Raw genomic sequence first — 13,593 nt, forward strand, 5'->3', positions numbered from 1 at the left:
TTAGTTTGACAAGATGACTGTTTTCCTCCAATGAAGCACAGAATAGGTATTGTCTCTGAATGAAAGCTCCCTGCATTTACAAGCAAAAGTTTGATTTCCAAGAGCACTTTTTATTCTTCATGTCAACAGATCTTTGCACTGCAAACAAAGCATTTGAAAGGGAAAGTTCCCTTAAAGATTTGATTTTCCCACTCGGATCAAACTTGAGGCAGGAGATACAGCATAGTATCATATAAAGCTGTCAGCTGGCATGAAGGAAGGTGAAGCCTATTATATGGTAGATATTTAGAAATTGTTCAAGCAAGACATACACAGTTTCATTTTTGCTCATACAAACATGCACTGCTTTCTTCTAATGTTTTTATACCACCTCTACCTCTGGCAACCCAAGACTCTTTTCACTTTGGAGTTCTGCAATCATTGCTTGACACTTCCAGGTGTCTGCCTTCTGTTTGCTCAATTCTTCATGTCAAAGCAAAACTGGTGACAAAGGCTGTTCAATTAAATCAATAATACTCTACATCTGCTTTTCAGAGACCAGAGAACAAGACATTATTTTCCCTGGGCACCTCCCACTTCCTACTGCCTCAGCAGGAATACTCAAGCAGGGTAAGCTATCCATAGCCAAGTACTTTCACCTCCTGATCCCACAGTGAAATGCAGTGACATGGACACCTCACAGTGTAGGCTGCAACCGATAGCAATTAAAGACACCTAAGGCTCTCATTTGATAGTTACTATGGAAACTTCAGGTCTGTCTTAAACAGGATGACTCTTAATCCAGGCTTTTCAAAGTGAAGCTGAGACTTTCACACTATCACTTGCAGGGCACACCACATACTTCTTAAAAAACTTCAGTGCCATAATAATCAATCAGAGGTATTTAGATGTGCAGTGCATTAAAACTTCCAGAAGAGAATAGACATTTGAATAGACATTTGATGGAAATAATCTGCACAAAAAATTTAAAGAAAGAAAAAAAAAAAAAAAAAAAAAAAAAGCTGTACTCTCTGTGCATTTACTAGCAAAGTATAAAAACATTTGTGAGGAAAAATGAATAAAAAAGAAAAGACAAGGAGAAAAACACATTTATCTACACATGTATTCAGATTAATGATATGAGTAGTTCATGCTCAGCCCACATTTTGCTGAAAATAAAATATTACTGTAAAAGATCAGGGTGCATTACATTATTATTCTCACAAATATAGCTGTATCATTGCAGTTTACTTACCAAAATCCTGAAGATCTGTTCTTGCACCTGGCTGTTGAAATGGATGCACCACTTTTATCTCCACTGGTGGAAAAAATGATGGTTTGAGGCTAATTGTGACTACAACTTTTCCAGTATACTTGTTGGCTCTCCATATCATACCAGATTTCAACTCTGAATAGTACAGGTGGTCAGCAAAGAGAGACATACCAAGCAACTGATGTCTACAACAGAAAGAAAACAATATGAGATGGCACATTACCTATCCCCATCTATTTACTCACTATACATTTTCTGATCATTGAGTTCAGTCAATTTGCTGTCAATACCTTTTATTTGTATTCCTATATATATATCTTATGTCATCTTATATGAATTACATATATGAAAGTCAGATGAAGTGCCAGAGACAGCCACAGAGCCCAGAATCCTGCAGATTTGCAAGAAACACCTGCAAAATGGTGGGCACTTCTCACCAGTTACATGAACTGGTGTTCCAGACTGACCCAACTGACACAGAAAGCCTAGGTATCACCCTGCAGCCTGTTGAACCCAGCAACTAAAATGGTCACCTGCTTTGTTGAAGGAATTAGGCCAGGTAAGTCCCCCTGTTTCTCAGTTTTCAGTGCCCTCTTTGATGGGCATCCCTCCCATCAGGAGCGCGGTCAGCCAGGCAATGGGGAGCAGAGGGGTACACGAAGGTTGTATAGGGCATTTTCACCACATCTGCTGACGTTTACTGGAGAGCCTGAGCACCGGGCATTCTCCAAGCCTCCCTGACCAGCAGCTGAGGAGGACAACAGGCTTAGGGAAGGATAGGGAAGACCTGGTGGAGCTCAGGCTCTTGAGCACAGCTCAGACACCTGAGCTGACCTACTGTGACCTTGGACAAATCATTTAATCTCTCTGCTTTTGGCTTCTCTATCTGCAGAAAAAGGCCACTAATAAACATTTAGAGAGGATTTCTGAGGATTAAGTGGTTATCATTTGCTAAAAGCTAAGAAGATGGAGTATGGAGTGCCAGTATTATCCCTGCAACAGTGTCTTTTTTCCATTTTCAAGTCTGCAGTTTTAGATCTACAGTTACATGTCATTTCTGCTACACTTTGTACTCCTCATGGTGCTATAAAATGGAAAAATAAAAGTCTTCTTTTTATTTGGATACCAAGGAAATGAGCGTTTTATTTCTGACAAACTCAGAAAAACTCACCGGCCAGAACTCTGAAGCAAATGAACAGCTCCCCCATCATAGTCACACGATCCAATATGGGAAATCTCCTTCCCATGGTCATGCTGGATCCAATAGAGCCTTATGTTAACCAAGTCTAGTGAGATGGTCTTTATCTTTTCTGTTGTTCTTAAAATATTTCTCACATCACTTCCATTAAGAGATGCTCGGTATATACTGGAAACAGTGCCGTCAGATGACCAAAATAACAACCTACAGGCATGTTTGGGAAAAAATATATGTATATGTTTACAAGATCAGTGATCACTGCTACACATTCCTTATTTAGTTGCTCCTGTATACAGTATTTTTCAGTCTTACCACAGTGCTCCCAGAACCAAAACTAATCATAAAGCAAAAGGCTTTCTCAACACACATTGACCTATTTCAGGAAAACCCCATATACCTCTATTAAGAATGGAAACGTTTCTGACAACAAAGCATTGTCTGTTTAATGGAAGTACAGTTACCACTACAATTTTGCTACAGTTGTTTTCTTGTTTTAACAAACAAGTTTCTATCAGGGACTCTGTGACTCCGTTCAGGAAGCAATGAGATACTTGAAATTTATCTCATGTAGGTCAAGCAGGAATCAGCCCAGCTTAACCATGAAGTGCTATTGTCTCTCTCTCTGCTTTGTTCAGCCATGCAGTCAGTGAAGGAAACTGGAATAACCTCTCAGATCTGCAGGGGGCTCCTGCAAACTTAGGAAAAGGCACGTCTTTGAGGCAGCTATGCATTGCCCTCTGCCTCTGGGGAGGAATCCATCTCCAGAAACTCTAGTCCAACATGTCACGCAGTGGTACTTAACTTAAAAATACCATGTCTATTATTGTTTTCATTTCTTTCTACCTTCCTGCTGGTTATAGCAGCCAGACTATGCTGTCATTAAATTAAGACAGTCAAAATACAGCTCCAATACCCAAATCAGTTATGCACTGAAGCTACTTATAGCTCAGGTTATTTGTGGATCAGAACCCAGATTTACTGATGTGACTAAGGTTAGCAAGAGTTCTTCCTTCCAACATGGCAGGTTATCCATCGTTATCATATATTTTATTTTTTAAGGTTTGGGTTTAGATTATTTGCTTTAGTCTCTTATACTTTTGCACAAAAACTCCAGGAAGCTTTATGATTTTGCCTTGTCTTCACAAAATTAAAAGATTTATGTGTATGAACCAGTGTGCCATAAATTCAGTTTTTCTATGTTTATTTAAACTATTGTTATAAGGCCAAAAAAAGGATTAGATCTCACCAGTAAGGGACTATACTAAACAAGTAGGAAGAATCAGTCCTTGTCCATGGCTTTTCCTCACTTCTACACAGCCTACAATTATCATATATTATTAATGTATAGGAAAAAACATTTGGCCACAAGAACAGTCCAATTTTCTACTGCCATTTTTAAGCACTTCAATAATATCTAGTTACATTTCTATAACACCTGCTATTTAAGAAATCTCAGTGATTGGGAAGGTTGGATAAATGCTAGGATTCACTTTTTATTAATAAGGAAACTAAGAAACAAAGGCGGTCTTTGCACATCTTTTGCAAGTCAGCATGTGGACATAAAATGGTATAAACAAACAGGAAGACAGAAGAAAAAAGATTAGAAACCAGCTTGAGTAATTGCCAGCATTTATCTTCTTTGACCTCTCTTTCCCTTTATTTTGAATCCTAACTTTACAGCATTCCTAAACACCATTCTCTCTCTCTCTCACTCTCTCTCTCTCTATATATATAAATCTTACAGCTATAGTTGCATTATTAGTAGCAAAACAATCTTATCACTGCTAATAATCTTATCCAGACCCATTCTTTGAGAAAAACTGTTATTAGGGTGTATCATATTGACCTTCATTACTTAAGAGTTGCACATATTTTAGGGAAGACACTGTTGTCATCAGATTTAGTGTAGGTTTATACCTGCTGGATAAAACTTCTGCTTTTTATTTTTTAAATTCACTTCACATTAAAAATAGAGCCACTAGAGTTTGCGTACAGGCAAAGTGCACTAGGACATAAAAATGATAGACTCCTTGGAGCCTACTTTCTTTACAGTTCATTACTGGCTTACTGGTCTTTTAGTAGGCACATAAGTACAGCTTCAGTGCTTGGTCAATCACACCTAGGTGAATATACGCACTTGAGTCTCCACAAACTTCTGCATGAGTTCAGCAAATACACTCTTATAATGCTATTTGTAACAGGTCTTTCTGTGGCATTTGACAGTGAGATTAAGGACCTGTGAATATTTCCAAAACTGGTAAGTACTATATTAAAAGCAAATCAATAATGTGTATATATGTAAAGGCTGATGTTCAGGTCTTTAAAGCCTACCCAAATGACAAGACTCCAATGAATACTACTAATATTACTATCATCAGAAAACTATTTTATGTATAAATGCAATATGAAAATACACGTCTTAATATTAAAATACTTTTACACAGTGCAGAACAAGCTTACTGCAAGTTAAAAGTAGCAACAAAAATGTGATTTTGCTGTACCATAGCATTTCAAAGTCTTTTATTTTCACAGACTTGAAGAGATTTACATGTCAAGAGAAATTAGCATGGAGAGACCACTGTGAACATTCATATTAATAACTTCTGAGGATGCAAAAACTCTTATTTAGCCATGGTTGTCACTGCAAATGGCTTGAAGCTGAAAGAAGCATCTTTATGAAGGTCAAATTACTGATAACACAAAACAGCAACTCTAGAATCAGAATCAATATTCAGAGCTACTGAGGAACAAAGGAAATAGGAACTTTGTTTTTCCTGAAAATACACTAAATAACATTCTAAGCATGCCACATTTGGAGCACAAGGGACTCCCAGCATTTGCAGGCATCATAGCCCCTGGTGCTCCAGTTCTTGTTTCTGTTGCCCTGAAACTTTCCTCTCATTGAGAAATGACCAGCACTGCTTCTTTTCCCTCAGCTGTCCTCACTAGCAAAATTCTCCCTGATGACCAATAGGTATAGATTCTGCATTAGACTTCTGTGGGCTTTTCTCACGCATTTCTCTGGTTCTCTCATAACTTGTTAATATTTTAGCCTACTTTGTCAATGGTCAAGGAGGTATTGGAATACAGGTAACACACTGCACAGAGTAACCTTAGAAACAATAATCATATTACTTAACATATTTTGAGACCATTTTCATGAAATTACTAACCTAGTTAAAATTACCTTTGCTCTGCATCAATGGTAATCTTTGTGGGACGACCAACATTTCTTAGAATAACTCTGCGTTTCTTCCCATTCATGTCTGTCGCTTCTATGGTTGATTTCTGTCTGTTGGCCCAGAGGATGTCTTGATTTATCCAGTCAATAGCAAAACCTGAAATGCCTTTGTCTATGTAACACAGTCTCTGTAAACAAGCAAAAAGCAAGTTTGCAAGAAGCATATGTACTAATCTAAGCTTGACTTTCAGTATAGGGACTACTGTGCTAGACTGAGGCTTCCCATCTCATTCCACTGCCTGCTTCATTTTCTCTCAGACCTGTAGTTATTTCTCTTTCTTATTCTTTAATCACTTTCATTTGGTCTTTGCACTTATACATACCCCTTCTGAACTGTGTAACTCCCTAAAAAAGGGAAAACTGTTCTCCATCAGTGACACACTGGACTGATCTTTTAGCTACAACTTCTTCCTGCATTTCACAAACTAGGAAGTACCCAGACCTGCACTGTTACAGATGGGGGAAAACCTAACACACTTGTGCTGGATCCTGATTCTTAAAAATCAGCATCAAATATATCAGTTAAGACTCCACATGGGTACAACAACACTTGAAAACTCTCTCCAACAAAAGAAGGCTCTCACAGCACTAAAGTGCAGCAACAGCCTGTCTTCCCTTTTAATCAGCCAGAGGCAATGAACTGCACAGTTTTTTTCTGAACAAAAGACACAGTGCTAAAAGAAGCATTTATGCAACCATAGAAACCATTAAAAGATTGGAGAAAAAAAGAGTAGGATTTCAAGCACATTCCACTCATGCCATTTGTGCGAGTTTGAGTTACAGTAATCTGGAAGACAAATTTCCATAACAATTAATTTAAACCTAATAGAAGTTTTATTGTCTTCAAAGCTTGGGTTTGTCTCAATATCTTCCCCTTCATTTGATCCACGGAAAACACTACGTGTATTGTGAATGTGAGTAAAACAGCATAGACTCAGGACTAGAACTATTACAACACCAAAACCTGTTTAATTAGTCTGAAGTGACAACCAATGAACAGGAACTCCAAAACTGTACCTACAGAGCAGGCAGTTTCTTTACAGGGTTTTATGCCCAGTAGCTCGGAAAATTTCAGAGAACTGATAACTTTACCTCTCGCTTTGCGCCAGTGAGGTGAATTCTTTGCAGAAGTCGTCTTTCTGAGTCTACCCAATACACTTTCTCTTCTGTATAATGAAAATCCATAAGCGTTGATGGACCAGCATCAGCCACCAATCTTTCGTGATTGGTCCCTTCAGTGTCAATTCTAAAGATGGCACTCCCATGGCTGAAAAGTAGGAATGGTACAGGGTCTGGTGTGGAGAAAAATAAATAAATAAATAAATAATAGATAGAAGTTGTGCTTCTGCTACATTACATTAAATTCTCATCAGTATTATACTAGGCAAAGTTCAGGATCTAACCATTTCTCCCATATTTAATGATGACTTTCCAAACACATCACCGAGTGTCAATATGATGTAAACATAGTGGTCCCTTCACATTTATTGCTGAGAATTTTTTAGGTCAAAAATATGAGTAATGTAACTGAGACTGCAGAAAAAAGTTATTACCACTAATTCCAAACCCTATAGCCTAGTCAGAGGCCAGAAGAACCATCACATGCATGCCAGCAGATGGTGGAAAAATTATGCCATGGATGTATCTCCAAGATGAAGACCAATTCCAACTATTGCTCCGTAGCAGGAACTTTTCACAGAGAGATGGGCTGGAGTCTCACATTAACTGTCCAAACAGGGAAACTGAAGATCCCAAGGTAGGGCAAAGGAAGAAGCTACAAACTGTGGAGGTTTCTTGTGACATAGAGGGATGGAGGAAAGCAAAAGATCCTTACTTGAAACTCCTACAGCTCAACAGCAACAACTCATTACAAACAAAAATTGTATTCACACTAACTGAAAGGTATAGACATATCAGTAAGTTAACATGAAATATTTTAAAATGAAAAACTCAATCTATTTATGACCCAAACACTATAAATCAAATTAAGGTTGGAGGGATGAGCAACTAGGATGGGCCAAACAGCCTTAACATGGCCTTAAAACCAGGTGGTAACTATGGAAGGAGTTAGTGGGTTATATTGGTTGGTGGGGCTGCAGATTACACTAAACCAATTTTATCATATTATTTGTTATTTTTTAGGGTATCACCACAGGGCAGGGTTAAGGTCATCCAGGGAAACTTAACTGCATTTCCAAAACAGAATGTTTTTTGTTTAGGTAATTTGAATATCGTGGATAACTATATGGTGTGTAGCAGAGGAAAGGAGTTTTTGGGTAGCCAGCCACATTTTAGTCTTTTCTAATATTATATCTCAGAACACACAGCTCAGTCTTTAATTTACCACTAAAACCACATTCAAAGAAAAAAGTCCCATTATGTTGGTAATTGTGGGGAGTTATAACCTGGTTGCCTGAAACAACAGATCAAGGCACACAAAAAATGCTCTAGTCAGGCAACTTTGAAATACAATTATTAATATAGATCCAACAGAATGACAGCTTTAAAACTAATCTAATAACTTGTTGAATTGATTTTCCAGGAATGCAGAAGTAACTCTCTACTTATCAGGGATGGCCTGCATCCTTGATGACCCTGAAATCAATTTCCTTGCACATATACTTTTGATAACTAAACTCATTTTATTAATCAGTTTTGCAACCTTTTAATTAAGTACCTTCATTATTAACATGAAACATTAAACTCAGCTGACACCATTTCTACAAATTTTAGGCAGGTGCCGTGCCTTCACCATGGTTGCAAGGTTCTTTGATGCAACCCCCTTCACAGCAGAGGAAAGGGACCAAGTTTGATTTCTCTGGAGAACAGCAAGTTCTGACAAGCACCCAGGATGTGATTTACTGCTATTCACAAGGACAGTGATCAGCTTTCTGATTCCTATACTAATACACTGGTGTTCATTTGGAGTTTTCAAGGTATTACTCAGTTATAACAGCTGCTTCTGGGATGTTAGTGTCTCCCTTTTTCTGCTGCTATTTGTTCTGAGCAACCCCATGTGAGAATATTTAAACTACGAAGACTTGTTTTACGTAAATGAATGGTGAAGTGTAGCAAGGTTGATTTATCTCAGGAATTTGACAGCTGTACTGCCAGCATTTTTACCAATTAGTTGACCAAGAACAATTTTATACTTTGTTTTTTTCCCTTTCTGCTCTCTGAATTTCCCACCAGGAGCCTGTGAATGAGGACTGAACAAATCTGACTGCAGAGGGGCCAGCCAGATCTGGGACTTAATTTTATCAGGGGTTTAATGATCAGATAAACAACACCTGCATAAAAGATCTTCCAGTCTTTAAAACACGAGGACATAGCACTTTGTATACCTCCAACAGAAGGATTTATACATAGCATAAGGACAGTGTTCCTTATCCATCACGGTAGCTCCCGATCCATCACTTCTGGTGCTATAAAGATTAGTAATAACTTAAAAAAAAAAAAAAAAAAAAAAAAAACTATTTAAAGGACTAAACCTATAGTTTAGGCAGGACTGAAAAAAAAAAAAAAAAAAAGTCATACTTTGCTAGCACTGAGTGATTTGAGGAGCTGACTGAGGTAACTGTGTTGGTGAAAATTTGGGAGCTGCACTGAATACTTCTGATTGTTGTACATGGTTCCAGAGGCTACACCCAGAGGGACTCAAGTTCATCTCCTTGGGTCAAAAATCTGTCCTGCCATATCCCATCTCCACATTAGGGAGAGTTCCAGGTAAACACTAGTCAGAAAAAGAAAACCTGAACTCCTGGACCAGAAAAAAGTTTTAGCATATCCAGACAGGAACCAAAACCAGACATTCAGGAAACCAAAATGGAGAGGTGAACTTCAAAGCACTCCCACCTCATATTCTAGATGTAATATAAGGTTACCCACCTCATATTCTAGATGTAATATAAGGTTAAAACAATTAATAAAATCTAACTAGATCTTTTTTCTATGAGTAGCATCAGTGGAGGACAGAATTAAGGTTATTCAGAGACCATAACTATGGATGTTTTCCCCTCAGAAAGGCTAGAAGCTTATAAAATTTGGATGCAGCTTATGTGTTCAAAAATCAATTTAAACTTTTGGGACAATAGGAAAGGCCTCAGAGGAGCACCCATGTTTATTGTGATTATTTCCTATGGACCAAACCAAAAATAAGAGCTTCCTGCCTAACATTTCACAGCACTGTCCCTAACCTAAATACACTAGACAGACATCAACACCAACAACCCAAAAGAGGCAACAGTAGCAAAACCTTATGTATTGCCCTGTGTTCCTGGAAGTAGTAAGGACAGGAAAACAGAGAGAGATTTCAGTTTTGAGCACAGAGAGAGAATAGCTTTACTGAATAAGTCTTCATTTGGTTTTGTTTTGTTTGTTCATTCTTCCCACCATTGTGAGTTGGGACCAGACAGGCATGGCTCACTTCAAAATATAATGCCAACTGCTAAATAAATCTAAGACTCTAAAGCTCTATTTTAAATGCCAAAAAGAAAATGACCTTACCATTCGCATAGCAAGACCATTTGTCAATATCCAAGGTGTAGCCAGGCAAACAGGAGCAGATATAGGACCCTGGCACATTGATACAGGTTTGGCCACAGGTTCCCAAACCACCTTCAAGGCATTCATCAATATCTGAAAAGTGGTTTTGAACAAATAAGGACAACTTGATGAGCAAAAACAGTACAAAGTGAACAGAAGGAATACCATTGGCATAGAAAGCTGATAACCATCTGGTTAGAAAATGTAAGTTCTCATCATTAAAAGAGGAAAGGAGAATATCTGTATTACTTTATGCATTGGTCTCAGGATTATTTGCATTGCTTGTTGTCACATGCACAGTTATTATATATAATTTTTTTTTAGAAATTACCGTTCTCCCTAGTGTCTGGACACTCTATACAAATGGTCTCTGATTGCCCAAACATGGGAAACAGACTTATCTCGTACACAATTTTTGTTATTTGCATTATCCTTTCCTATGCAAATGCTGCCTGCAGCTGCTTCCTTCTATTGTTGTCCCTCTTTCCACAATAACATTTTTGCAAATAATTACCAAATTTTGCAAAACAGCAAAGCTGCAAACAGACTGCCACAACACTGAGCTCCACCTTGAGCTCATTTCTGAGTTCTTTTGTTTAAGTTTCAAAAACACATTCAAAACAGTAAATAAATAAATAAAAGAATACCGCTACATTCTGAGAGCAGTAAGCCCGAGGCAGCAAACAAATAGCAAAAAAAAATAAAATAAAATAAAATAAAAAATTAGAAATTTGACTTTTAACTGATAGATTAAGCTAAAGCCTTTGGAACTTAGAAGATATTTGATGTATTTATGGTGTTTTATTAGAGTTTGAGACAATAAATATGATAAAGAAGGACTTCATTTTCCAAAAAATGTCACCGTTGAGGAGCACATTTTACACTAAGGGAGAAAGAAGTTGACTCCTTTGGCAGTACTCAGCACCACAGATGGCTGGCCTGGAAGGCTTAAAGAAACTTAACACATCCAACTGAAATCGAATGGATCTGATAGTAGCTTCCTGAGGTTCTTGGCATCTGGAGTACCATACCCTTGTGTATTTCTTGGACAACCACTGTGAAGGATGCTCTGAGGAGCAGCTTCTCCCCTGCCCAGGATCTATTTGATGTCAGTGGCTTTACTTATGGGTTTTGTCATTAGCATAAATCTGCATTTGTACATACAGGAAAAAAGGAACCAAAATGAATTCTTTTCAAGAAACACATTTGATTAAGTCACTAGATGACACCAGATCGTTATGAGAACTACATATATGTATTGACTTATTCTAAGTATAGCTTAGAATATTTTTTGTCTTCATTCCTGGTGAAGACTTATATCAAAGTTGTTAAAGATTGTGGATGTTTTACAACCATTTAATGTATCTGTACAGTTTAGGGAATGTTTCTGTGGCATTTTCAGAGTTTTTCTACAATGTATGTTCCATATAGCAGATAACAACAGTAATTTAACAATATGTAAATAATAGCACGTAACAAAACAATGTGGCAACATACAAGATGTAATCACACCACGTCCAACTGATTTTTGTTGATCAGAATACGCAGGTAAAGCAGAAGCACTTCCAACAACTTAATTCCGTAAAGCACTTTAATTCTAAACCACAATCTTCTTCACACAATCAGCTTTCAGGAGCATATTTTCCCACACATACTAGGGCTGCACATGCCATTCTCCATGGATTAAAGGAGTAACTCCAAATGCCCTCCAGAAAGGTTTGAATGGTTTAGAAGTTTGCCAATGGGCTACAGAAACCCGGAGTTCTAGGTTGCCAGTTTAAAATCAGCCACTCCTAGCTGACATTGCCTGGATGTCATTAAAACCAAAGAGCTCTTTGATAGCTTATACAGGAGTGCTTTGGTGACCTCAGCTCATTGTCACAGCTGCTGTCAGTGTTAACAGAGATGTGAAGGAGTCTATGGGCATGAACACGGCTTGCATCTCGCCCTGAAGCACTGGTTTTTGAAAGGAATAACTGGTGACCAAGCTGGATGAACAAGGGCAAGACTCAGCTGATGAAGGCTATAATATAATTCACGTCAGTCAATACAACTTTTATGACAATAGCGGCCTGTTAAATAAAGCTGATGTTACTCCTTTGAGGAAATCACAATTATGGGTGCTAAAGGCAATGGTGTAGATGTAAGATTATTAAAGACAGAAGTCATTTGAAAAAGCAATGTGAAGCACCAATGAAAGAACTATTATTCAGTCACAATAAAGAGTACATTAAATAAGAATAAAAAGATAGGCCTGACCTGCAGATTGTATCTGGAAGGCTGCTTACTCTAAAGAGGATTTGCATTCATTCTAGACAAACATCTGACTGCTTAGCAAGTTACAGGACAAGAAAAGTCAAATCAAGATACATATACACACAGGAGAAATGAATGACAGTGGGGAAATAATTTTACTTCTGTATATGGCAGTGGTCAGACTATATTGGAATGCTCCTTCTATTTCTCAGATACAGTTTGTTAAAGAATCTTGAAAAATTAGAAAGTGGATACAATAAGAATAAAAAGCATGATTTGAGGGTAAGAAAAATAACTTTTCAGTGAGACACAAATATCTGTTTAGTTTATCAAAAACAACTTTGGGAGAGGGCTTGTTCACTTTAATCTTCTGCAGGAAAGACTTAACAAGGACTGATGGCTGAGCACTGAAGCCTGGGAAATCAATTTAGAAATCCAATTCACATTTAACACAAAATGTGATTCACTAAGGGAACTAGCTACCAAGAAAAACTGTGAAGTTGTGAAAACCATCAGTGGATGGTCTCCAGGCAAAGCCAGAATGGGGAGACATGTTTTAACCAACCACAAGTTACTGAGCTATGTACCAAGGTAACTGGGCAATGGCCTGTGATTTACAGGGAGGGCTTTTCCAGCATTAAGCTATATGAGTCTACGAAACTAACATTTTGTGAAGGCCAAAAAAAAAAAAAAAAAAAAAGCCTTAGGAGAACTTGACCATAAAACCATCCATCAGGTGAAAGTAGCAATAGTAGCAATGCCTTCACCTGCATGCAACTCTTTGTGCCAAAGCGAGGCACACAGTTGCATCCTGCTGTGGCTGTTTTATGTCTCCTGGCAACCACTTCCCCCAGTGGGAACTTTACCCTGTGAAAGAAATCGGCTTAGGGAACACAAAAGCTGTCTGCAGTGCCCTGACAGCCAGTTCTGAAAGGAAGAATGAGGTTCTGCTCAGTTCTCAAAGGCTTCTTTATGCAGAAAATGCCTTGAGAATCAGCAAAAACGATGAATCATGTCATCATGATGTTGGCAGCCCTCAATGACTTTGCATACAAATATGCCACTTTGTTGAGAGTCCTGAGAAATGCTCTGATTGCAGAA

The 13,593-nt window shown here is 38.0% G+C and overlaps 1 protein-coding gene across 1 annotated transcript in view; it reads right to left on the reverse strand.

Annotated features, from left to right (window-relative positions):
• Positions 1 to 13,593, reverse strand: part of EGF (epidermal growth factor) — a gene marked incomplete at its 5' end in the record, with an annotated part of 58,561 nt that overhangs the window by 39,413 nt on the left and 5,555 nt on the right. The window contains 5 exons of the mRNA XM_084285888.1: positions 1,235 to 1,437; positions 2,424 to 2,654; positions 5,638 to 5,819; positions 6,784 to 6,983; positions 10,198 to 10,329. Coding sequence (XP_084142014.1) covers positions 1,235 to 1,437; positions 2,424 to 2,654; positions 5,638 to 5,819; positions 6,784 to 6,983; positions 10,198 to 10,329 — 948 coding nt within the window. The remainder of the gene's footprint in view (positions 1 to 1,234; positions 1,438 to 2,423; positions 2,655 to 5,637; positions 5,820 to 6,783; positions 6,984 to 10,197; positions 10,330 to 13,593) is intronic.

The sequence above is a fragment of the Netta rufina genome (genome assembly GCF_964035555.1).
Source record: "Netta rufina genome assembly, chromosome: 4".
Taxonomy (NCBI): Eukaryota; Metazoa; Chordata; class Aves; order Anseriformes; family Anatidae; genus Netta; species Netta rufina.